The 25,742-nt window shown below is 39.9% G+C and overlaps 1 protein-coding gene across 1 annotated transcript; it reads right to left on the minus strand.

The window, feature by feature from the left end:
* Positions 1-4,991: 4,991 nt before the first annotated feature.
* TEKT5 (tektin 5) lies at positions 4,992-25,225 on the minus strand. Its single transcript, XM_042827649.1, has 7 exons — positions 24,661-25,225; positions 23,817-23,896; positions 22,133-22,203; positions 21,368-21,511; positions 18,551-18,773; positions 7,935-8,089; positions 4,992-5,205 (listed from the first exon to the last, which is right to left on the minus strand). Exons 1-7 carry the CDS (start codon positions 25,223-25,225, stop codon positions 4,992-4,994), a joined length of 1,452 nt encoding a protein of 483 aa, XP_042683583.1.
* Between the last annotated feature and the right edge of the window lie 517 nt (positions 25,226-25,742).

Below are 25,742 nucleotides of genomic sequence, written 5' to 3' on the forward strand. Positions count from 1 at the left end.
CAGTACGGATTTCAGCAGGCCTGGGGCCAGAGAACAGATCTGAACTGGTAATGCACATAATAAGGAGGCAGCGGTTATTTTATGACTTAAGTTAGAACAGCAAGCGTGTTCTTACATGCTGTAGGATCATAACTCAGTGACAAGAAATTTCTGCCAATCCTTAACACTTCAAAGCAGTGCAGAGTGCAAGAAAGATTTGCTGTTTTGCATTGTCTGTAGATTTAAATTCCTTATTGCACAGTAAAGCATTATTTATTTCTTTGTCATTTGGTTATTTATCTCTTTGTTGGAGTTGGTTGTGCTTTTACTGTAAGAATTGAATCTCTTGGTTTAAAAAAGAAGCCCCTACTCTTCTTGACACATATTTCCTTCAATTAAAAAAAAAAAAAAAAAAAGAATTTGAGAAATAAACTGAAAATTTCACGGTCATTTGTACATTACTACTTCGGCTACTGTTCTGTTGTAGAAATCCAGATCCAGAGCCATCTGTTTTTGTTATGTTTGCCTTTACTTTATTACTACCCTCATCTTCTAATTAACCTCTTTTATAGAAGCTGTTGAACTTTGCACTTTCTCTCACAATGATGGAGAGAAATGATCCAAAACCAAATGGTGTAGTGACAGTCGTGTATCATAACTGCTTGTGGATTACAGTCTCAATCATCTAACAGATTACTTTTAATCGGGATTGAAGCAGACAGAAGTGCCAAACCTCATCTCTGATGAACATAATATAGATAAGTGCCATATTTCCATATTTGGGAGAGCAGGATCAGGTGAAAATACAGGAATTACAGGAAATGTGAGAAAATGTGGGGGGAAAAAAACCTTCTTTACAGTGCATGGAGGTTATCAACTCTGGCACAGGCTGCCCTGTGGGGCTGTAGAGTCTCCATCCTCAGGAGTATTCAGAACATGCCAACAGCTCCAAGCTGACTGCTCTATGCAGGGATGGCTGGATTAGAAGATCTTCAGGTGTTCCTTCCAACATCAACTATTCTGTGGTTCTGTGAATTCAGTGTTTGCTGGACCGGCCGCATCATGGTGCAGATATTCAAACACTGAAGGTTTGACTCCAGATTTGCTTTTTGAGATTCAACACTGCGGAGGTGTAAGTCAGAGCAGAACCCTACCTGAGACAGTAATTACTTACCAAACTATTGGCATGTATTCTTCATTTGATTTGCATATTCATATTACATCAATGGCCTTGCATGTGCTGTAAGTAAATGTGTAATTGGGCGTCCTTGGACTCTTGGTAAAATTTGGACATACCAAATGCACTGTCAGGAAGTGGAAAAAATATCAGATGTTGTGAAGGGCCTCTCATTCTGTCCTCCTTAACAAAATGGAAGTCCATTAATATTATAAAAAAAGTGAAATTCTGTGTGACTTCAAACTCAGCACTTTTTTAATCTCCACAGTTAACATTCGTTCTTCGTCTCCTTAACACACCTTAACATCCCGTGCTGATTTCGTGCATGCCAGATCTTACCTGGCTCGGTGGTTCTGCTGGGATGACTTGTCTTACGAGAACCATCGCATGCACTGACTGGGAATGGACACCACCTGTACGTTCTGTGGGGCACATTTTACTTCCTTGGTGTGATTTAATAAAGTAAAATAGCAGAAATAAACTACTGGTAGATTGGGGTAAAATGAGGTATCTTCACTGCAGTCAGTAACTATGTGGGACTGAAATGGCATTATCATTACTGAAGATACTTAGGTCCATTGTTTTCTTGCTCTGTTTGGAGGTTATAAAAGTCCATAAACTTTTATGAGGTATGGTTTAGATAATATTAGGAAATAGCTTGTCTGGAACTAAAATTATCTCATTGTCTGAAGCAGGCAGGGACAGGTTTTGGTCTTCTCTGCGTTACTTTATCTGCTATAAAACAGATCTTATCTTTCATGTTCTATGGATCTGCTTATTAGATTTGTGGGTTAATTAAGGATCCAGTTCATAAGAAGAGATCCATGAAAGAAAAGGAAAAAAATGCCTGAAAGGATGTTTATGTTCTGTTTTTGTTAGGGTTTTCTGAAGAGATTCTCAGATTTATCTAGATATCTTTATGCTTGTTAGAAATGTGTTTCCTTTGACGTATTCCCATCACAAATAATATTAACTGTGTTTTCAAGGCTGTGTAAATTTATTTACACATTAACTCAGTGACAAAACAAGATTATAATCTAGCTTTTCTGCCTTACCTATCAACTCAGCCTTCCAAGAACCAAATACTGACTTATCTCCATCCTCTAAAACTTAGTAAACAAATTTCAGCCTTTTCCTATTTATATAGGTTTATAACCTAAGCAAGTTTCCCTCTTTTCTTGGATAGCCTAAAGAAAACTGTATGCTTTTGCAATGAATGTGAACATTATCAGCAAACATAAATGTGCTGCTTATGGGGGTACTACTAATGACAGACTGGAGCATTTTCTTTGCTAAGGCTTTTCCACTAGGTTGATATACTTTGTACCTTCTGGCAGCTATAGTTAGGGAATAAAATCATTTTCTATTCTGCTCTTATTTTGTAGAACCCAAAGAAGTTTATTCTTACTGATGGAGGCTGAACCTCGGGGAGTTACTGCTTTCATGCAGAACGCCGCTCTCAGAGAATGGGACTATCTGTCGTAGATCCCTGATTTTAGGCAGTCACTCCTAGTAGGAGTTCACACTGTGTTCAGACGAGTTTGGTGTTGTTTGCACTGACAATAAAGAGGGAACTCCACCCAAAAAGCAGAGCTGAGATCTTGCAGAGAACGTGGCTGAAGAAAGGCAGAGGGAGGAGCTGGAATTAATGATGTTCAGAGCCCTGTTCAAGCCCAGCATCTCTATCCCTAAACCCCCAGATTTACAAATTCAGGACTTGTCAGTGATGCTGTCTGCTGTCAGGAAAAGATTTTTCCTTGTTTCTTTTTCTGTATAAAACTGTTCAAAGAATTTGACTCTCCTAAAAGTGCTTTCCTTCTACTGTATGCTTCTTAATTGGGTTTTTGGCATAAGAAGGGGAGAAACTATTTCTAGCTATTAAGTAGTTGTGTGAACTGGGAAAGACTCCAACTTCTAAAAATTTCTTTGATGCCTTCAAAAATGTTCAAATTTCCAAATAATTTTTAGTCCTCCGCATGGTCAGCTGTCAGTATTTGATAAATAGGGTGGGGCCATTGTCAATATTTAACAACTCAGTGCTAATATTATTCTTCTTACGCTGTAAAAATAACATACAAAATGCAAATCAAGGGCTTTACAGTTTTGTGGTAACAGAAGCAAGTGATAAAATTTCCCTCGCCTCTGTACCAGAGCATAGAGAGGGAGGAAAATGTTACCAGTGGAAACAGTCCTCCCTGCTGAGAAACAAAATATAGTGAGATTCCTCACTCTGCACTAGAAGGTTGTTGTGATGTGTTTCAGAGTAAGAGACAGTAAGATATGACCATTAATTCCAACCAGATTGACAACAAAGTCTTCAGTGAGTCCCCCCTACCTCCATGAGCCCTGGAAATGCTCTGCACTGCTATCACTAACCCAAACTATAAACACAAACTGTGTTTTTGGAACTCTTCCCACACCTGGGGAATTCCTCCCAAAGAGCTGGAGACATAATGCTGGATGGAGCAGTCAGCGCTGTTCATGGCCACGATGCAGGAATTAATTTAGAAAATGAAGATGCAGAGCAGCCAACGTGAAATGAGTTTAACGAGTACCGGAAATACGTCTAGATGTTACTCCCCAGTCACATCTTGCAAAATGTTTTCCTGTGATTTTGAATCTATAGAAACATACCATGTGTAAATGGTTTGACACTCAACAGGAAATGTTTGGTTTTTTTTTGACTGAGAAGTAAAATGGAGTGTGAAATGGCTCAGTCACAACCACGCTCAGTGAGAGTCACGGTTAACTTGCCGGGAAGTACAGAGTTGCACGGCTTGGTGTCCCCCAGCAATGTGACTTGTGTTGGGAGCTGAGTGAAGCCACCACCCCCGCAAAACAAAAGAGGAGGAACAGAGCCAGTTTGTTCAGGCAACTTTCAGACCAAGCATTGTTTCAGATTTGGCCTTGGTTCAGTTAAAATGTGTTTTATGTGTTCCTAGAGCTGTTACGTGAAAGGGACCCTTGTGGGACCAAGGTAGCAGGAAGCAGCTCAGTTGTTAGAACTGTGCATTGTTGATTATGCTGTATGTAAGGGCACGTAAACCCAGCACAGAAACACAAATAACAGAAAAACATTTTTATTCCATTTGTTCAAAAGTCAGATTGCTTTAACATGGGTTAAAACTAGTGCTTCCTCAAATCCTTCACTGTGATTACTGCACTGTAAACATTTCAGCCTTCATTGTCTTCACCTGATGAAGTGATGAAGAACTGTGGTACTGTCTGTGCTCATGAAGTCCTTTGACATCTACTGATAGTACACAGTTCTGTGTAGTTAAGACCTCTCAGTCTTAGGCAAACACTGGTCATAAATAGTTCACATAAATATACAAGATTTTCTTCTACGAATCAAGTTTGCTCAACCTCCTCTAATTTCAAGCAAACACCAAATTTACATCTGCTAAACAGAAAGAGAGTTGTAGGATGGGTAAGCATTCAAATGTGACTTTTCCAGACAAGGACTGAAACACAGGCGTCACAATATCCCAGACAGTTAAATCCTGTATTGTACTTATTCTGGTGAAAAGTGCGGGGCGTCAGTTTATAATTTTCTTTAGCTAGTAACTCACAAATCATGCAAAATTTCTCTAGCCATTTTAGTGTGGTCTGATTCTGTTAGAATAGATCTACTAATTCCATTCCATGGGGCAGCTATAGCTGAGATTACGCAGTTGTTCGAAGGAAAGAAGCACAGTATTGATTTTGGTTGGTTTATTTCTATTGGATTTCAAACAAAGAAACAAAACCCCAACAAAATAATGATTTCCTTCAGGAAATGTTTGCAACCTTTGCACCTTTTGTATCATGCATGAAAGGTATCAAAGGTTACTGCTCAAATGTAGCCAATGAGCCGTGGGGTGCAGGGGAAGGTTTTGCGCATCTCCATACACTTCTTGTCAATGAAGAAGGAGTTTGCCTTCACAGAAATGTCGTGTTCCAGCTTTGATTTGTTGTGAAGCAGCATTTGCAGAGTATCACGGGCTTCTTGCAGATGTTTCTTTAAGGTCTGTAAGGTGTCATCTATAGTATAAACTTCAGTGACAAGCCTGAAAAAAAGAGAAGGGGACAGGTTGCTCCAATAACTTTAGCAGTCTCCCACCACGTGCCTTTTTTACACAGAGCACAGATCAGATTCTCAGACAGAATTCAAACAGACCCTCTTGGTCTGAATCAACATGAAACCTATTCTTTGCCATACTGGCTTCCATAGCACATGTAAGAAGTGTCAATTTCTGCTTACACTGACATTCAGCAGCAGTTAAGCCACTCAGCATCCTGAACGCTATCTTCCTCACCTGCAGTCTCCTATTTGGGTAGCATCTCTAAGGCTAGCATGGCCAGGTTGAGTTCTATAGTATGCATTTCTGGAGACCATCAGTGTAGTTCCATGGCCTACCTGTGCAGACATGGCAAGGATCCTTGCATAATCACTGAGTGAGTAAACTTTAATACTGTCAACCTGGTGTGCTATCTAATGTTCTATTAAATAAGCCAAGCACTGTAAGCTTTAAGAAACTTTTATTTTCTCCAGAATCCACATCAACTTCTTTTGGGATAGTCCCAGCTTTTTCACCATGGAACAGAAAAACTAGACTTTATTAATTTGTTTTCTGTTTAATCCCTTAAACTACAAAGTTGGCAGCACACACAGAGAACAAATGCCAACATCAGCACTTCCTTTTAAATAAACAGCAAACTCAGATAACATTTACATGTTACAAAGAAGTGGTTCATTTGATATTTTCTTTCCCTATTGAGCTGAATATCTTTGTGCTTTAAACCAACAGATAAATATGTGGAACAAATTATTTAAAAATGAATTAGTAAATGATTTTGCATTCTCAGGTTGGAGTTTCTCAAAAATATATATATTTTATCTGAGGTATAAGCTCAGCCAAAAACTGTGGTAGAAAAAGTGCTCACATTTCAAGTACCCTCTGTCAGAATTTCAAGCTCCAATCCCAGTTAGGATGAACGTAGCATTCAAAGATTTAGATCAGCTAAAGCATCCAAAACAACATGATCTGGTTTAGGGAGCTGTGGCATAACAAAATTAATACTCATCAAAGCAAGGAGAATAAGGTATGGTAATTATCAATATAGCTGTCTAGCAAACAATGTACTTGCATAGATATTTAGGTTGAAATATTGGAAATCGTATCAGACTGATGGAAAAATTATGTGTATGTTAAGGTTAAAGTACTTCTGAATACATGGGTAACTGCATGTTAAGTTCTTATACAACCTGTGAGCTGGTAAGAGCTGAACTGAATCAGAACCCCTACACAAATTTCATATTTATATCTTTTCACAATAGATGAAGAAAATATTCAGTGATTTCAAATGAAGCTTTCAAACTTTCTGAGACACGATCCTTTGGAACATCAACAGTATCACTGGCAATTATGGGAAGAAGAAGGAATAACATGACCCTCTGCTTCAGCACATTTTGATCCCAACTCAAAGAAGTTTTTTATTTTGGACACACAGTCCTGATGACTCGACTGATATCAATCAGATACTGCAGACATTTTGTGGAGATCTTCAGGGAGGAAGTGAGAACAGACTTTGAGTGAGTAATAACTGAAGTTGTAGAGTAATATTTAAAGCCATCTTGGTGGTGGTGATTGGCTTTTCTTAAATAAATTGTTGATACTTGCTAATTTGTATTCCTAATCAATGGCACAAAGGTAACTGAAGTGTTAACTGATCTGCTCCCAGAGTAAAGGTAAGTGCTAAGTGAACACTACTGTACACAGATCAGAAGCTTTTATTTATTCACAGCTGAACTGCATCTGGAACAGGTATGATTTGTGTGATATAAAAAGACAAACAAAACTATCCAAATGGTTTGAATAGAAGCTTTTTGAGCTGACAAAACAGGATTTGGAAAACTGCTATAAATCCTCAGACTAAGCATAATGTACTTCAGTATTCTCATAGTGTTGCATGTGGTAGGATTTTGATACAAATGTCAACAACGTATAGCTTCCTGCTTTCAATAAAATAAGCACAAATTCTCTAACTGGACTGCAAGATTCACTCCAGCTACAGTATTCCTTGAGAAATCTCCCACAGAATACTCTGAAGACTTGATGGGGAGGGAGAAAAATGGGATTAAAATTCAGAAGACCCTTCCTTTACTAGGGAAGGAAGACTAATATCTCAGATGCTGTTTTTTGTATCGAGAAAGACATAACTCACATTGTTCTATGAACCACAGCATAGGGATCAGCAAGCTGCTGCCAGCATGTTGGAAGGGTCCCACAGCTAAAATGAGCAGATGAGCTAATCTGTACAATGATTCTGGACTCACTATATTGGATAAAAGCATTGAAAGCAAGTTCATGAAGAAAGAAATACTGCCTCTCTCTAATTTGCAAATAACTTTTAAAGGGGCCTGACCATTAAATAATTTTTGCATCAAAACAGAATTTTTCCTGGGAAAAAAAAATTCTAAAGTACGGCATTTCCTGAAGTAAATCTTGTTGTTTCATCCTGAATGGAATTAAACACAATTCCTAAGTTCCACTCAACATGAGACCAAATTCAGAAGCGTATCAGCCACCACCAAGCAATTGAACACCAATCTGTTCTGGGAAGGGGTCTCTGAACTCAACTACACTTCAGTATAACTGCTTGGATTTCAGTTCTTTCTTCCAGGATTTATAGTCACATAATGAATACAACTCTAATCCTGTTGAATCAGTTCACGCTGTTAAATTTCTTGAGTAGCTGACTGAGGAAGGGACGGGGTGGTCTGGCCTCTACTTACTGAAACTGAGGTGCGTCACGGCACAGTTCTATATTGGGTCGCCTAGTTCTCCCCTCCAGGCGTGTCTGAGCCACTTTCAGCGGGTATTCCTTCGCCATGATGGATCTCTCCAGTAGCATGATTGTATCTTCTGTCTGGAAGATTTCTTGAAGTACCTGAGCAAGAAGAACATTTTCGTAAGCCTCACATGCATCCAAATCAGAACTTAACTCTCCTTCAAGCAGTGCTATCGCAACTGCTTCCATCTGGCATGTCATTTTGTTTTGATTTAGGGGAGGAGATTTCTACAACCTCACAGCAATCAAACATATTTGTATAATATGTTGGCTTGATCTTGCAATTTCTTTCAAAAGATATACAGCAATGGGAGAGCCAGAGGCCATTAAATGCTGCTAAAACATGTAATTAAGTTGTTCCTGCAAAACTGGGTATCAATGCTGGAGAACAACTTCCACTAAGAAATAAACCTTTTTTTTTTTAATTATTATAACATGAAATAATTTTTGAATTGGAATATAAATTGGAATACAAATTTATAACAAGCAGAAAAGAAGCACTGAAATACAGTGATGGGAAAATCCCAACTGTGTTTTTTTGTGAAATGCCGTTTTTGTAGAGGCAGTAATAAAAGATAAAAGATAAAATTTCTCAACAAACTTTCATTTTCATTCAAACTTTCATTCAATACTTATTTCCTTTTCCTCCATAAAAATTCAAAAGCCATGAAACATGCCCCCTGAAATAGTGGCAGACTACAAGTATTTGGGGGACATTTGCTGTGTAAGTCATTTTTAAGTACTGAAACTAACTTCTGGAAGTTTTGAAAAGTCTCTGGGAGCTGTAGAGGAAATAACTTTTTTTTCTCTAAATGGAGACAGTATGGAGTGAAACAACATCAAAAAGGAGAGCCTCACAGAATTAGAATAGCATAGTTCTTAGTTGCAGAGCATATTACCATATCATGGTATTATTCCCCAGCATACTGCAAGTGCTTTTTATTTTTTTTCATCGGTGTTAAAAAGTGGAAGAAACTACAAAGGAGAAGTTTTTTGCTCAGCCATAAAATAGAGAGCAGGAAAGAAATGTTTATGTTCTAATAATGTTCCCTAACTAGTTGATTATTACCTTACTTTCATTTATCACAATCATTTGCAGCCAATACAGGGAACAAATTCAAGCTCTTCCTGTAGACAGGTTTAAAATGGAAGAGAACAAACTGAACTGACATTGTTTCTCAGCCAGTTTACTAAAATCAATGCAACTTGAATTTCAGCAACCATTAAAAATGGCGTAATGTGCTTAAAGTTATGCTGCTGTTTTGATCTTGCCTACATATGAAGCTGTATCACGTTAAGCTAATGATGCACGTGGTTTGAAAATTGAGTTAGTTCTTGCTTCTGGAAGGTTATTTATAGGTAAAACCCAGAGGGCTAAGGATACCAAGAACCTGCACATCAGCCCAAATCTAGGAGCTTGGTTATGTGGTGTAGTAGAGCAATGTGAGAGGTCTTTCTTAATTAAATAATCACCATAAGCAAGCTGTGTTTTACAGGAAATATTTATGCAGATAGATCAATGTGTTTTGGTAGCTATTTATTTTGCACACTAATTGCTTACAGTAAAAGCACATTGTTAGATCTACTGTTTTCTATATTGTCTACAATTTTACCAGTTACAGACTTATTTCTGTAGATTAAAAAAAATAAAACACAACAAAGGAATGAGACATAAAGAAGTCAGATGCCTTCATTATGCAGGAAGCCCACATCTTTCCTTTTCACTGAAAACACAGAGGATTTGGATCTTCTGCTGCCCAATTAGAAGGAGAAGCAAAATTTGATCAGCTTGTGCTGTTACAAGAATGTCACCATGTAGAAATGTTCTGTGTATGTTCACATCATGTGCAGGAGGTTATATGCAGCTCCCAGGTGTGCTGCTGGGGATTCTGTGAGCCTGTCAGTCCTACCCTTTGTGCACACCTTTCATCTTCATTGCCAACCAAAATATCAACCTGTGGGGATGTGCCAAGGCTGTGAGGGAAGAGCGCGCAGTGCTTCTGCCGGTCACCCACTGCTTAGCAGGGTCCTCCTTTCCTGTGTTTATGTTACAGCTTCTGTCTCTGCAGGAGTGCTTCCCATGCTACGCCTTGCTGCAAGTTACTGAGTGAGCCAAGTTCACTGGGGTGTGGTTATGTTACCTGCAGTGGGATTTTGTGAGGGTTTTGGTCTCCTACGTTAATTCTATTTACAGTTCATAGTAAATTGTAAGTAGATTTTTAAAATAATAATTTGAAAGTGTAAATCAAAGTAAAACCAATGAAACATAGTAGCACACATCACCTCAGCTCAGTAAGAACTGGACAAAGTTGTGTTTCAATTTCAGAAAGGATTTGGGAGGGTTATTTGTTTTCTACTTAGAGTGAAACAGAGGACTTTGTGTTCTCAGTCCTGTTTCTGAGTAAGGCCTGTTTGGTTCAGAATCTGAGCTTTATTGGTGATAACACTAAACCATAAGCCCATATATTTCAGCTGTAATTTATCAGTCCTGAGGTTGATTTCCTCCATGGCACTGACTGTGCTGTACTGTGAGTTTGTGTCCAATTGGACCTCACTGCCCACAGCACATGTAGAACACACATGGATGTTACCTGAGTGACACAGATGTGGGAGGCTGCACTGTCTTCTCTTTTTCCAGTACTAAGTTATACGTGCATTTACCATAACTGACATAAGGCAGTGGTCTTCTTGTATCTAGAAATGACTTAAAGTATTTAGAACTTGCATGGTCTGCAAATTCACACAATGACAGTGCTCAAAAAGGGCAGGCTCTAATTTCTGATTTCTCTTTATTGAGAATCCAGTTGTTTGTTGGTACCACGAAGTGAGCTAAAATCTAAAATTCACAGTTGTTATCTTATAACATCATGTCTGCATAATGCACAGTCACTACAAAGCACCCTTGTGCCACATTACTTCACAAGTCCTGCTCAGAATGGTGCCAGTAGTGTGCAAGGGCATTATGCACAACCAAGACTACTGAGCAAATCCCTCACCATTAAATAAAATAATAATAAAAAAATAAAATTATTTAAACCTACTTCCTAACTCAAAATTCAAATGTAAAGTCATGCAGCTATCTTCAAGCCTTGCTTGGCTGCATGTAAGTGGATGTGGTTCCTTGTATGTTGTCATTTTTTTCCTTGGTTTTTTTTTTTAAGTGCTGTCATTTCAGACATGCAAAGTAAAATGGCCTCGGGGGAACCACCTCTAAAGCATCACAGAAGCTTAGTACATTTTTTGATTACTCATTCGGGACACACATTGGATAAAATGACTTAGATAATCTACAGTGCATAAACTGATTGGTGGGGACGATCACCAGATAGTGTTGCACTGGTATACGTCATTTCTGGATGGCCTCCAAAGGCAGGAAGCAAAAACAACAAATGCTGAGCAGCATGTTCCTAGGAGACTGTGCTGAGGGATTGGCTCAGGCAGCTGCCCACCCGGAAACTTTCCCTTCCAGGACGTGAGGAAAGTTTTGTGCTGCAGAATACTTGAGAGCTTCTAGAAAACTGCTCTCCTGCTGCTCTCTCACCTCACCAAGGCCATGATTTTTATAGTCTGGATACAGTACGACTTGGAAAAAGAGCCGCTAGGTCACACACGTGATCGGAGCAGTCTTACAAATCACACAAGAAGTTGCCTTCCGTAGCAACGTCAGCAAAGGCTTGCTTTCTTTCAATACAGGCTGCCTTTACTGAGCAGCTGGGAACATGTCCTTCAGTGTGAGAAGACACTGTGCAGCTAATGACACTGGATTCATGATAATCCAAATGCATTACTCCGATTCCAGCCCACCCCCAAGTGAGTGCCGCTAAGCCTAACCCGTGAAGTAGAGCACTGCAGTGTGGCAGACTGAGAAGCCAGGCTTCTCCTAAATGGTTTCTCCCCTTGGCCACAGTTCGTGCTCTGATCCAGTCTAAGCAAGCCTTTATGATTTCATGGGACCAAGCAACCATTTTAGGAGACATAAATCTAACTTTGTTTTCCAGTTATTGCCTTACTTTTTATGTGAAATTTCTCTTGGTTTGTAAGTAAAAGTCTGAAGTATGTGCATATCTTTTTCCTCCTTCAAACAGGTTTTTCCAGGCATGTTTGAGCTGCTAAGACCAACCAGCACACACCTTCCCAACCACTTCTGAGTCACTCTTCATTAATTGTCTGAAAACTTTACTCTCAAACAGGTTTCCATATTAAACGATAAGATTAAGTGAATGAAGAATATACTCAGCCACCAGGAAAGGCATCAGAAACCATAAATTACTGAGTTTTTAAGGCATAAAATGAGGAAGAGAAAAAAGTAGCAAAGAAAGACATGTATAAAAATATGAGGATACACCGGGGTCCAAGATGAAAGCCTATGTGGGAAAAGTGCCACAGGGAAAGTGCTCCCTCTCCTACACACATGCTCCATCCCTCAGCTCACAACCCTGCTGCACCCTTCTTCATGCTTCTCACGCAGGCACCTCCTAAAATATGCCAGCCTTTCCAGATGCCCCTGCTCAGAGGAGGGCTGAGCTGTTTCCTTTTCAACAGCTGTAGGAGGGCTTCTCTCTGAATTTCACAGTTGAGGAGTTAGAAAATTATTTAGGAGGCTGGAGGGCAGTCCCTGGTTTTATTGCCACTGAGGTTCTCTTGGCTTTTGCTCTATGTTTTATACTACTTACAAAACCAAGTAGGTTTATGTCTTGAATTAGAAGTTGATTGTGTAACTATAAAATGTATTCAATATTCAGTATTTCCCTCTAGCCATCATATAAATATATTCAATAGGTGTTAAGACAACAAGTTGCTTGTTTTTTAATTTATAAATACATTTGAATTTAATTAAAAAAAAAATGTGTGATGGAAACTCATAGGATAATCTGTGTAAGTGATGGAAGAACTTACTGAAACAAAATTCTGTTGTTTCTCCAGGTATAGAGTAGAAATATATCAAGTAGAAAGGCAAGAAAGAATTAATTTCCATCATATACTGATGCAATATACTGCCTTTTCACACCGCAGGGGTAAAAAACAGTAAGTAAGAGGGAACTATTTCTAAAAGCACTCATTCTCAATGAACTGAGTGGAAATACTCAGAATCGGGGCTGCTCGTTTACTGGAATGAGTGGTTATTTTTTCATGGTTTTACTGAATATGTATCTGTTTTTCTAGCATGTTTCTGATCCCTGTGCTCCTGGGTAGAGGAGTAGCAAATCTTGCAGGAAGGGAGGAGCTGGGCAGCTCTGCCTCTGAGCATACAAATGCTCTGAGCACAGTGCAGGTGTTCTATCTTGTACAGTGCTAACTGAGATAATCTGGTGTTTAGGCATGGGATAAATACTGGGCTGTGTAAATATGTCACTTGCTGTCTGGTCTGATTGATTCTCAGACCTACTGCATGTAAACATCCTGTCCTATTGGTTATTTCCAGGAGAGGGAAGCCAAGGTAACTATTTACGTTAATATTAGCTTTATGGAAAATAGATGCAAACATATTAATGAGGGGCTGCTACCATGATTAAAGCTTTTCCTCCTTTTCCTAAAGATTTGTATAGATTTTATATCAGATGTCAAATATGTTTATCATATTTTCTCTCATCGTAAACTGAGTGTTTCTTGTAGTGGTGCATGCTGTAGTTACCATACCACCATCTTCTACACTGAATTGTGTGGGCTATATTTGCTGTTCACTACCCTAAAATATTGGTCCCAGAACAGCTCTGTGCCTGACCAAGGTCACACATTGTGATTAGAACCCTGAAAAATATCTCCATCCCCAAACAGCTACATTCTCTGTGAGCCCAGTGACAAGGAAACACAGCACAGCTGCGATAGCCCTCTTTGGTGTAGGATTGAACCCTGGCCAGCAAGGCTCCTTGTCTCCGGCCTCCAGAACCTCATGCATCTACGGTTCTGCCATCCAGATTCTCACAAGAATTCTCAGAAGACAAGATTAATCCCAGAATCAAGTAAGACAAACTAATGACAGACTTACGCAGTTGGGACAGAAATGGAAATAGGACATTTTCAATCTCAGGGTGAGAAGAAAGTCTGAGTTATTTAGCTGCCTACACTGCCTGCAGGACAATACTCTACCCTGTAGCAATTCCTCTTCATAAGCCAGTGCCTGTAGGAAAAGCAGAGCTTTCGGGGAGCACAGCGATCTTATCTTGATTTTCAGTTCCTCACACTAATGAAGTCACCCATCTGTGGTAACTGTTGCAGCGATGAATTCTGTTGCTGTGAAAAAGAAGCGTGTATGTTTTCCATCTGGATTTGTCTGGCTTCTTTCTCACCACTGATTCTTCTTATGTTTTTGTCTGCTTCTATAGAGCCGTTTGTAGATTTAGCAAGTGTTGTGCCCCTTCCCCAACAGTTATTTGAATAACCTAAATCTAGAGGTGTCATCTAGTGCTACTAACATCATCCTTTTCATCCTACTAAGGAGGAAGTTGAGGAACTCATTCAAGCAATTGCCCGGTTTCCACTCTTTTAATCCTTCTTGCAGTTGTGATGGCTTCCAGGCTTCAGAGTTGCAGAAGGAAATGCTTTATACCACACCCATACTTCCTGTACTGAGTTTCTGAAAAGATGGCAAGTTGTCTCAGCCTGCTAGAGAAAAATCAAGCAAAAGCGGGCAGAGGATAATTCATCATGGAAGCCCTGTCATGAACTAGAAACAGAGACATATAAAGCAAGTTTTTAGGAAAAGCATTTCCTTTCTGCATTCAACAGATTCCTGTTCAGAGTCATACAGAAGCACTTCAATCCGTTTTTACCATTTCCTTAGGCAAATCACTTCCCAGATTTCTGATAGAGTTGGGGTTTGTGAGACTCACCAGCCAGCTTCCCCAAAAGAAATGTCAGGAAGGAAAAGCAGACAATAAAAATTTGAAGGAAAGAAAACTCAGACAGTTTCCTGAATACATCAGTGGAGTAACAGTGAGAGCAGACAGCAGCTGGACTGCGAACGCAGAAAGGCAAGCTGGAATCACTGGCAAACAATGAGCTTTGGAGACCTCTCACACTGACTTGGAAACCTGATCTGAACTTGGAGCCCTTTCAAGCACCGACTTCCAGGCTGAACTCCAAGTAGAATAAAAGATAAAGTCGCAGCTGATCTAACCCAAGATGATACATCTGTAAGTCACTAAGCCATTCCTCTAAATAAATGAAAAGGAGTGGAGGTTCATAGTAAAAAATGTAGTGGAGCAGGTGATCTGTATTGTAAAGTGGTTTGTTTGGACTAATTTAGATACAAAAAAGCAGAGTGCCAAGCACTTTCATTGTTGAGGGTTTTGCTCCATTCCTCTTATATAATAATTTTCTCATGTCTGTTTATCAGATGCCTTACAGGAAGAGTTCTTCACTGCATCCCTTGGTCCTCATTGTATTGGGAAGTACGTAGTGAAGGCAAACTATATGAAGTATTATTCTCAAGTGCGTTTTGTTCATGCACTTTTAAACATGATGCGCGGACATTTTAGAGTGCAAACCTAGTTTAAAAGCTGTGTCAGAATCTCAGTCAGTTGCAACAGGGAATTTCTTCAGATCTGCTATTCAACTGTATATCAGTAACTCAAGGTAAATGGTGCAGGAACGTGGTGGAAACTGAGGTTCAATTCCACCCACCATGCTAGCAGCAGAAAAAATGCTTAAAAAAGCAGATGTACTGCTGTGTAGTTATTGCTCTGAGACTTGTACAGTTTGTAACCTGAAATGGAGACATTATGTCATTGATGGAGAAGGTCCTGGCAAAACTCCTGGCCTAACTCTTGATAGAAGTGAAAACAACAGGATGCCCTTATTACATAGAGACATTCTGCGTCTTTTGGTAAATAGAAAACACTTATCTGGACATAAAGGAAGATGATATTCTACAATAGAACTAAACAGAATAATAATGAATTGCTGATTTTCTTTACATTTGGGGTTTTTTTTATATGCTAATTTGGTACTTTTTTAGGAGGAGGAAGAACATGCTGAGACCACAAGCTGAGCCATTAGGTTCATAATCTTATCCAGCTGATCTTCTGCATGTAAGTGATATAGACAGAGGAAAATGTCCTATTTCAACATGTGGTTATTTTTTATCATCACCATATTCACACTATTTACTCTTGTATGTTTTTTTTTAATTATTCTTTCCTTTCTGATTTTGGAAACAAATGATTACAGGAAGTTCCCTTGCGTAGCTTTTTGTCTGGAAGAGATTTGGCTGTTTCACAAAGCAGAAAATTATTTTTTCATTCAGAAATGAACTTCAGATCTCATTAAATATAAAACTTTTCTTGGTTCCAAGGAAACTTTTTCTATACTCATTCTCCTCCCAGTTCATGGAGGTAGACTGCTTAGCTGGGAAAAGAATTTGGCAGAAGGAAGGATGTCTCTAATATTGACATTCATTGCTTGTGAAGCCAGTGCAAAAACAGCCTTTGAAAGAGTGATCTATTTTCTAAACACAAGAAAATGAAATTGTGGCACCCGCTGTGGTGAATGGGTTGGTATTGCATGTGAAAGGAAAAGGAACTGTAGCAGTGTGGTAGTGTTTAAGGGACAGCCTTGAGCCCTAGCTGCTCCTGTGGCTGTCTTATTACAGCATATCCAGCCATACTTTTTTCTCTGAGTTCTACAGACAACACTGCAAGCTTGGAGAAAGAATAAAACGTAATCAGCTCTGCTTAGCTATAGATGGCCATTAACTGAGCATTCATTCCTTACTCTCTCTCTCTTTCCTCCTGTCCTTTTGAGGTATCACGAGCAAAAGAATTAATAGGCTTTCTATCATATAGCTTCATCCACTCCTTAACCAGCAGCATTTCTGCTCTGCAAGCCTACAGCATTTTGTTTTTACATCACTATGGAGTTTGAGATGAAGGTCTCTGCTGTGTATATGCTGTCACTTTGTAACTCATCACTGCATAGCAGCAGGAGCTCATGGAATGCCATCCTGCATGATGTTTTTTTAATCCATGCACACACACAACCTAATTATTCTTTATGCAGTAAAGATCTTCATATACGATTACTTCAGTTTCTCCCAGTCACTTCTTATTGCAATCCAGTAGTGTGACAGCATGGGGACACAAGTCACTTTTTCCTCTATTATCTACAAGCTGTCAGCGTTGCGTCAGCTGGACGCGATGACCAAATCTTTGATAGTGTGTTGCTATTTCACACTGCAATTTGTGATTCCACACGTGGCCCTATTCTACCTTCTGTATTTTATTCTATCTTTTATAAAAAGTCACTGGAAAATGCGAAGCAAGAATTCATAGATTAAGACCGTGAGAAACTTAGGTGGATATTCAATTCAGGGATAAAATGCTATAGCTGGCTTCATTTATACAAGATCCAAACCACACAAAAACTACATTCAACATCTTTTGTGCTTCATAAGCAGGAAAAAATAGAAGAAAACATTATGTGCTGTGACTTCACACATATTTAGCTGGTTGGTTTGCACTTTCCTTCAAGTCCCTAAAAATAAACTGAAAACATCTTAAAACAACTTATGACAAATAGAATGGCAGGAAAACTCTATTGTTTCCAAATGTGCATTGAAACAAATGAGTGAGCACGAGCCTCCTCTATAAGAGAAGGAGTCTTAGTAGAAGAACTCAGTGAACTCTGACTGAAGTCACATGAATGACACAGTAAGTCTTGATAGTTTAACAAGATTTTATCTGTCAGTACAAAGGCAGCACCTCTTATTAACTTTAGAACATGTTTCAAAATTCCACTAATACATTTCCAACAAGTCACATTTTTCCATGAAAACTGACTGGAAAGGGTTTACAGATGGAATTTAATACAGGTCTGTCACCTTCGGTGCTATTTCTGCTTTTTATCACATGAAAAGAAAGAAGAAATATTTGAGAAGTTAACTGTCTGAACCACTCCAAGATATGAGACTATTTTCAAGCACAACCAAGGCTAAAATTGAGGTTAAAGATGTAAAGGTATATTGCATTAAAAGGAGAAGGACAACTGGGAACCTTAGGTTTCAAGGGCAGACTGATAACATTTTGAAAGAAAGAATTTTTAAATTCTGAACTTTTCTTTTACTACTGCAGAAAAAAAGTGCAAAAACTTGAAATATCCTCTTTCTTCTAAAAGAAAAAAAATGTTACAATGTTTGTGGGCCTTTTTATTTGTGTGCTTTCCAAAGTCATTTCACTGTTTACCAAAAAAATAACAACACTTTCTTTGCTCAGGAAATCACCAGGGAATAACCTCAATAAATGAAAAATTGGAAAACAAAGAAAACTTAAAACATTTTTCCCCACTTTAGACATGTAAAGTGCAAATGAACATAAGCACAGTGATTCTTTGTATGGGACAGATGTTGTATGGTTTGTTGTAAAATTCTGTCATCTTCTCAGGCTGCTCATCTTTGAGTGAGCTCTCCTCAGGCTGCAAGTGATGCAAATGCATTGCCTGACGAAAGCTAATATAGCTGACTTTCGATGAGGTGCTCATTCAAGAAGGATGTAAACTCTAGAGATTTCTGTGCCTTTCATGCACATTTAGGATTACACACAGCTGCCAATGCTTAGTGGGTCTTACCTTAGCCAGCTGTGCTTGGAGTTTGTTCTTGGCATCAGCTACTTCGGCAATGCGACTGTTAAAGGCCAAGTTGGTGCTGACAAATTGATTCCACAGCTCCTCAGATGTGCTCTCCAGTGCAGCCTCTGTATCCTCCCGGAGCTTGACAGAGTTGGCCCTTGCATGTTGAGAGCACCTGATATTGTCTTCACTGAATTTAGCCCATGTTGTAGGAACTGAAACACTAGTAAGGAAAATAAAGATACATTGTACATCATCAAATTGGATTCAAATTCTGCCTGAGACAACCCAAGGCCTTTATCATGGAGAATCTGAGCCGTGTGTCAGCAACTGCCAGAAAACATGAGAAGCCAACCTATGTGATGCAAATGACCAACTAGCCTTGAGAGCAGGATTGTTACACATCAACAGCCCTACATCCCGAGAAATGTATGACCCATGCAGCAAAGCACGTGGCTTTGATTCTCCTAGTGCCTTAATCATCAGAAGGAATGGTAGCAGGAGGATGGACAACTCACTGACTGACCCAGGGTAGAGTAAGGAGAACTGGAATTTCTTCCTGCTCCATCACTGGCCATCTTTGCTATTTGTAGGATCTCCATCCTCTTTCTTTTCCATGCATTATAATGAACACTTCTGCTTTAATTTTTGGCCCCATTATTCTTAAACTTATTAATATATACGAGACATACAGAAATGACATTGCTATGGGAAAGTCTACAAATAGACGTAGAAAAACTGAATAAAGGTCTCCTGCACAGAAAAAACAAAAGCCAAGAATGTTCCCTCTGCAATGTCGTGTAGCCAAAAAAACTTTGGGACTCTTGGTTTTATGTCAAGCCTTCACAGATGGCCTTAATTACCTTAATTGAACATACATCTCAGACTCAGATTTTTCCAAAGTGGGAGTCTGTAGGGCCCTAAGATTGCTGCCTGAGCCCCCAGCAAGAAGTGATACTCTATAAGCTGCCCTCTTTGGAGTTAAATTCACTGCCTTCTTTTGCATTGCTCAGCCTACCAGATCACTCTGCCCTTCAACCAGAAAAAAATCAGAATATTTTATGAAAAGGTTTATCTTTTAGTTGCCAAAAGGAAAGGCTGAGAAAAACTTCTGCCTGCATTTAAACATCCTGCTTTATGCAAAACTTCCCTCTAAGAACGATGCTTGTACATTAAATCTGCAGGGAAAGTTTTGCCATTTTTTCAGTCTCTTATTTTTTTTCTTTAGATTTTAACTGAAAACTGAGATTTAATATTAAGGGATGAAATAACTGAATTCTGCCATGTCTTGTTTTCTCAGTGGCTCCCCCCTTTTTTTTCCCAGTTTTTCATAAGGTATCCCTGTCTCTCTAAACTGAAGCACTGATCTTCCCAAGGTATTTGGAAATCTTTAGTACTACACATTTATTTCAGTAGTTGCCCTGAAAAGTCTTGGGCACCCAACACGATTTCAAGACTGCATAAATCAGTGCATTAAGGCTGAGCTGACAGTGCTTACAACTTACCCAGCCAATCTCAGTGTACTTTCTGTAGGGTGGTTTCGTGGTTTCGGTGGCTGGTTTTTTGTTGGTTTTTTTTTCTTTTTGGTCTGATGTATTATATTCATTTTCTGATCAGAAAATTGAGTTCCCAAGCAGGTTTCCATCTTGATGGTTTGAAATACTTAATACCTGATCTGGTTTTTAACATTGTTTTTCCAGACTGTAATGTATCTGGCTGGCTCTGTTGAATGATTCAGGCAGAATACACCTGCTCTGCTCCCAAGTGCTGCATGTACATCTCAGTTTGCCAGATTATTTCAGTTAGATGCTAATGAAAAATGGCATTGCTTTGGATTATGGTTGGTGAAAAAGGAAAAGGGCCGTAAAACTTATCCACAAGCATATTTTTATTTTCATTGCTAATACTAAGAGTTGGTAGTATGACTGGAGTCAGCAGAACTCCTGCCAAGTTTTTCTCATTTACTCCCTTATTTCAGTAGTGAATGAGGTGATCTTATGTTCTGTTAGTAAACAAATAGTGCACATTTTTTCCCTCCACTGTTCAGCAAGACAGAGTCGCCATCATCTGAAATTGTGGAGTATGTTCACCATTTAGATACTGCTCTGTTCAAGTGAGCAGTGCATTAACAAGTCATTAGCACAAAAACACTGCCCTCTATTGCACGTTGTTTTTCTTCTGCTATTACTTTAGAATTGGATGCAGGTGTTCATAAGTAAACTGTGATATGCAGTTTTAAAACTGTATATAACTGCAAAATTTCAGTCATGCTAAAATCTATTAAATCCCTTCAGTCATACTGTTTAATGCACGTCCTGTACATCTTGATGGGCTAATTTCCAAATAATCCAAGCTATTTTTATGAAAAGATATATAGTCTTTGGTGTTCACCTGCATGCTGCTCACCCCGCTGCACTTAGCTGCACACCACAGCTATATTTTGCTTTGATTTCATGGGTTTTGAAACCTGAAGAACACAGAAGATTATAAATAAAAACCAAAAAGAGAGATCTGCATGAAGCAGTTTGAAGGCGAGTCAGCTGCAACATGTTTGTAAGTGACTGCTCTCTCTGCAGCAGCTCAGTGCACAGTACTGTGGGTGCTGCAGACTGTCAGCTCCTGTCTGCTCTCCAACCACGGCAGCTATTAGAAAGCAGGCACTGACTGAGGATGAGGGAGGGTTCACACCAAGGAAAGACCTTAGGGCCATACAGAGACACTTCTTTGCCTGCCACTTTTCAAATATGAGGCTAGAACTTGTGCTGTAATCAGGCTCCTGCTTGGAAAGAGAAGACAGCAGCGACCACTCGTACTCACGTCCCATCTGCTTTCTCCACTCCATGGTAGAAGTTGATGCTGTCTGATGTGTTCCTCAGGTTAAAGCACTTTGTGTCAATAAAATGGGCTGAGTTTTTGTCAGAAAGGTCCTGCTCCAGGGCATGCTGCGCATCTCTGTTGATACTGTGAAGGGGAAAGTCTTACTTTAATCTGAACTATCTTCGAAGCTTTAGTACTCCGTACTTTAGCTAACTGCCCTCATTAACACCCTCCCATGCTTCAGTATATCATCTGCTGGCACTTACGGTGGCATGAAAATGCTTTGCGCTGTAATTTAGCTAGAGGGAGCTGCTGTACCATTTCACCCTGCTCACCTTTTAGCTTCAGAACGTTCCCCAAAGAACTGCATTTAACTCTGCGCATGGAATGGCGCTTGTCATTTTGATGGCAAATGACCACATGGGTGAAAAACATGAGATAGTTGTGTGGCATGCAGGACAGCCTCAGAGCAAAAGAGAGTGGGCATTCAGTAACAGCTCTCATGTTAGCAAGGCTGTAAGATGGGAGAAATCTTTGAAGAAGATGGCAAATTGTCTTGGTTCACTTGGTGCTTTAAATGATGGGTATTGCTCTTCTGCAGCTTAACAAATTCTATTGTTAGTAAGAATGAGAAGTGAAGGGCAAGGAGCAACTAACAGGCTAAGCCTCTGATTTTGCAATTGCTATTTTCAATGTCATTAGATCCCAGCCAACGCTGAATTTAGCTTCTTGTCTTTAAAAGAGGAATTAAACGTAAATACTTACTCCAACTGATGACTGATTCTTTGTGCAAGTTTTGCCAGTATTTCTTGACAATCTTTGTATAGATCAACCTCCTAGAGTGAAAAATACCCAGATGTCAATGCTTTCCTTAAACTCCATTTGCTTTAGTGAATATATCCTTTTGGTTCTGCATTCTAGATACTGAAATCATCTCATGTGTGGATGTGTGGAGAAGGAAAGGATGTGTTTTTGTCCCTGTCTTCCTCAGTGCCACAAATTTGTATCTTTGGAGTTGGTTCTGTATGGCCTTTTATATTTTATCAAACATTCTAGTAGATTTTAATGGATAGAGTCATTCTGATAAAGGTAAGGACAAATTTTTCTTAGGCTGGGTATAATGAATGTACTTGAAACATGAGCCTTAATCTATTAAACTACCCTTCAACTACTGTTACATTTTTCTACAATAATATAAACACTTTGTTAAAAGAATAGCAGAGCAGGTTGAAAATATATCTGATTTCAGAAGTAGGCTCCTTGATATAAAAGAGTTTTGCACTCTTCATAAGTGTAAATATTAGTCAAAGAAATTCAAAGCCAAGTTTCCACTCGGATTACAATAAATAAAAAATACTGAAACAAACCACACTGGAAACTATGCAAATGTGATACTTACAGTCCTTCAAACAACCTTATGGTGCTCCATCCATTCTCTTTCCTTTTCAGAAACCCTTTTTTTGGCATAAGAGACCCTCTTAGCGGTGTGAACAGCTTTTTTATATCATTAAGTTTTGAAACAGCAAATAAAAAGCTTTGAATTATTTGGAAGTCATTAAGACACCCCAAAATTAAAATGCCAAGTTCTGTCTCTGTACCTGCACCATATACAATTGACAGAGGTTACAAGTGGCTTTGCTGTTACTACAAAACAGGCCTCTGTTGGCCCTCATCGACTCCATCTAGCTCATTCCATAATCAGAGCAGCGCCCCAGGAGATCAGACAAATGGTCTTTATTTTTCATTTTCTAAAATATTTTTTTAATCTGGTCACATTGGAAGAGTAAGCAGTGCTTCATCCTGCCATTCATTCTCCTGCTGAGCTGGCTGTTAGTACAGTTGCACACTGTAGGCGCTGAACAAACATTCTGGTTGTTCAGCTGGTCTGCAGATCCTTCTGTAATCTTCTAATCCAGAAAAGTACTTGAAGAAATGGCATTGTCCCATCATTTGCTTTCCTAGTATTAGTTTTCTTACGCTTCCAATATAACTTCTTTCAAATCTTAATAAAATGGTACTCATTTTTGGGCTTTTTCTTTTATATTTGAAAGATTTAGCAATCACTACAATCCTCATGTTCCTTGTTCAGTAAGACTATACAAACAGCAAGGCAGTAAACAATAATTTTATACTGTAAGCCCTGAAGGACTTCACAAATTTTATAGAACATGGCCTAAAAAACAATTTTGAGATTGTTTCTACATCATTTCGTAGGAGAAGACAAAAGTGGAGAGCACCTCAGATAGACGCGTGGCTGCTCCTCTTGTTCCAGGGAGGATGAACAGAATATCAATCATTCCCACTACATGTAGTTTAACCCATTTTTTCTCCTCTCTCACCTTCAGTCTTCCAAATGAGCTATGAGCTAATGCTTTTGCCCTGATAAGCACTTAGTTGGATTTCAGTTATTCTCACAGTTTAAAACATAAACGAGTAAGTCCAGTCTTACCTTCATGAGGTTTTTTTCCACATCATCATGAACCAAGTCTATTTCCTTCCGCTTCTCGCGGTAGTACAAGCATTCCAGGGCTGTCTGCGAGCAAACCAAAGAACATTTGCAATGGGCACAGTACTGCACTGTAGAGTGGAAAACTTTGCTGAAGGAACCACGGAGCTGACATGACAAATGATATCCAGTGAGGGTGAAACAGAATAGGAGATGGCTCCACTGCACAAAACTATGAGTCTTTGTGGTTCATTACCTTACCTGTTAACACATACTTCTAGGGATTAGCTGCCACCAAAGCTTTCATTTGATTAGCTGCACAGTAAAGTCAGCAAGGCCTACATCACAACTTGCCCGTTTTGTTTAAAATTGTGTTAATTAAAACACCTCTGTTCTACACTTCCATGGCAAAATCCCTGACTCTCATCTCTCCTAACTCTTATACTTTGACCCTTTGACCCTTACTCAGTATCAAAGTTTGGAAGTTTTGCATCTACATTCTAGAGAATGACTGTGTAACTACCATTAGTGAACAGGGAGCCCAGGAGTGCTGCAGCTCACTGAGCCACTGCCTGCTCTCCTGGAAGGCACAGAGATGACTGCCTGAGCCTGCCAGAGCCTCTGCCTCCTGGAGCGGGAAGACAGGGGAAGAAGGCTTAGAAGCATCCTGGTAGGTTCCTGTATTGACCTGTGACCATGGTGGCCAAGCCTCCTTCCTACCAGGGGTAATGTTTGACCACGGTCTGTCTTGGTGACAACGGTGGAAGTTATAATAGTATTCAACAGAGAGAAAAATATTCTCTTTACCCATTTAGCCATAGTCATGAAGTAAGCAGCTGTGTCAAACCTACCTTCAGCGGTCCCTGCATTTCACCTACAGCACATTCAAGCCGCTTCTTGGCCGTTTCCAAGGCCTGGGTCTCTTTGAGCAGACACTCTAGCTCATAGGCGAGCTCAGATCTCCAGAAATCAATGTTAGAGATCCTCTCTCCTAAGTTTCTGCTACTGTCTTGTTGCATCTGATGAGTCAATTGATCCTTATCTTGCATCAGTCGCAAGGAATCAGTGTTCAGCCTTCCAGCCCAGTACCTGGAGGCTTCAGAGCCTTTTAACTGAACCATGTTTGCTTGGTGCCAGTCGCGAGTGCTGTAGCGGGAATGGAGGGAGGAACGCAAGGTGGGCAGAACAGTGGGTGGCCGCCCAGTGGGACTGAACAGCTCAGCAGAGCTGGGAGGGACCGAGACCACTCTGTGAAGCAGACTGGGCCTCCAGGAACTGAGGTAGCGGCATCCCGGTAGGTAGTAGGACTGGTAGGTGTCCTTGGTGGTGCTGGTGGGGGCTGGGTCCGGGAACAGGCAGCTCTTCCGCGTGCCACAGTAGCTGGCAACCTGCGTGGTCCCCAAAAACTCCATCGTGCCCAGGGCTCAGGCAGCTGCCTTCAGGCAGCCCCACTGCAGGCTGTCCTGGACTGCGGGCACCCAGTGATACACAGTGGTGTCACAGGGCGCGTTCCATAGCCTTTGCTCCACCCTTCAGAATGTTTACTGAAGGCTCTCTCCAGATGGGGCTGTGGGCTTGCCTTCACTGGGTCTGCCTTGAGTGAATTGCAGGTTGCATCCAAGCAGTATGAGCATGACAGTCAGTTGCAGGCATTAGAAGCAAGCCTGAACCGAAGCACAGGCTCTGGGTGTTGCCTTGGGCTGTCCTGATGATGTTTGCAGATGGTTTGCTCCAAATGTGCATGCAAACAACAGTACCTTCCTCTCCTGGTGATTTTTCCCATGTTTTAAGCATTAGGTTGCTTTTCAGAGAACTTACTTTTGTAGTTTTTCCTTTCAGGCTTCTGGCAAAAAGCTCCTGCAATCCAGTGCTCTAAGATCACATCGTAACCCATTTTCTGTGCCAGGGATTTTGAATATAAATAATTGT

Source organism: Centrocercus urophasianus, unplaced genomic scaffold (genome assembly GCF_019232065.1).
Source record: "Centrocercus urophasianus isolate 14NV4802_14NV808 unplaced genomic scaffold, USGS_Curo_1.0 seq_29, whole genome shotgun sequence".
Taxonomy (NCBI): Eukaryota; Metazoa; Chordata; class Aves; order Galliformes; family Phasianidae; genus Centrocercus; species Centrocercus urophasianus.

Bases quoted from the DNA above. Each gene is read 5' to 3' on its own strand.
- TEKT5 (XM_042827649.1), bottom strand. From the start codon at position 25,225: ATGGAGTTTTTGGGGACCACGCAGGTTGCCAGCTACTGTGGCACGCGG. The intron at 22,204-23,816 runs GTAAGACTGGAC...TTTTCACTCTAG, and splicing joins TGGAAAAAAACCTCATGAAG to GAGGTTGATCTATACAAAGA. The intron at 8,090-18,550 runs GTAAGACCCACT...CTTCTTGCTCAG, and splicing joins TCCAAGCACAGCTGGCTAAG to GTACTTCAAGAAATCTTCCA.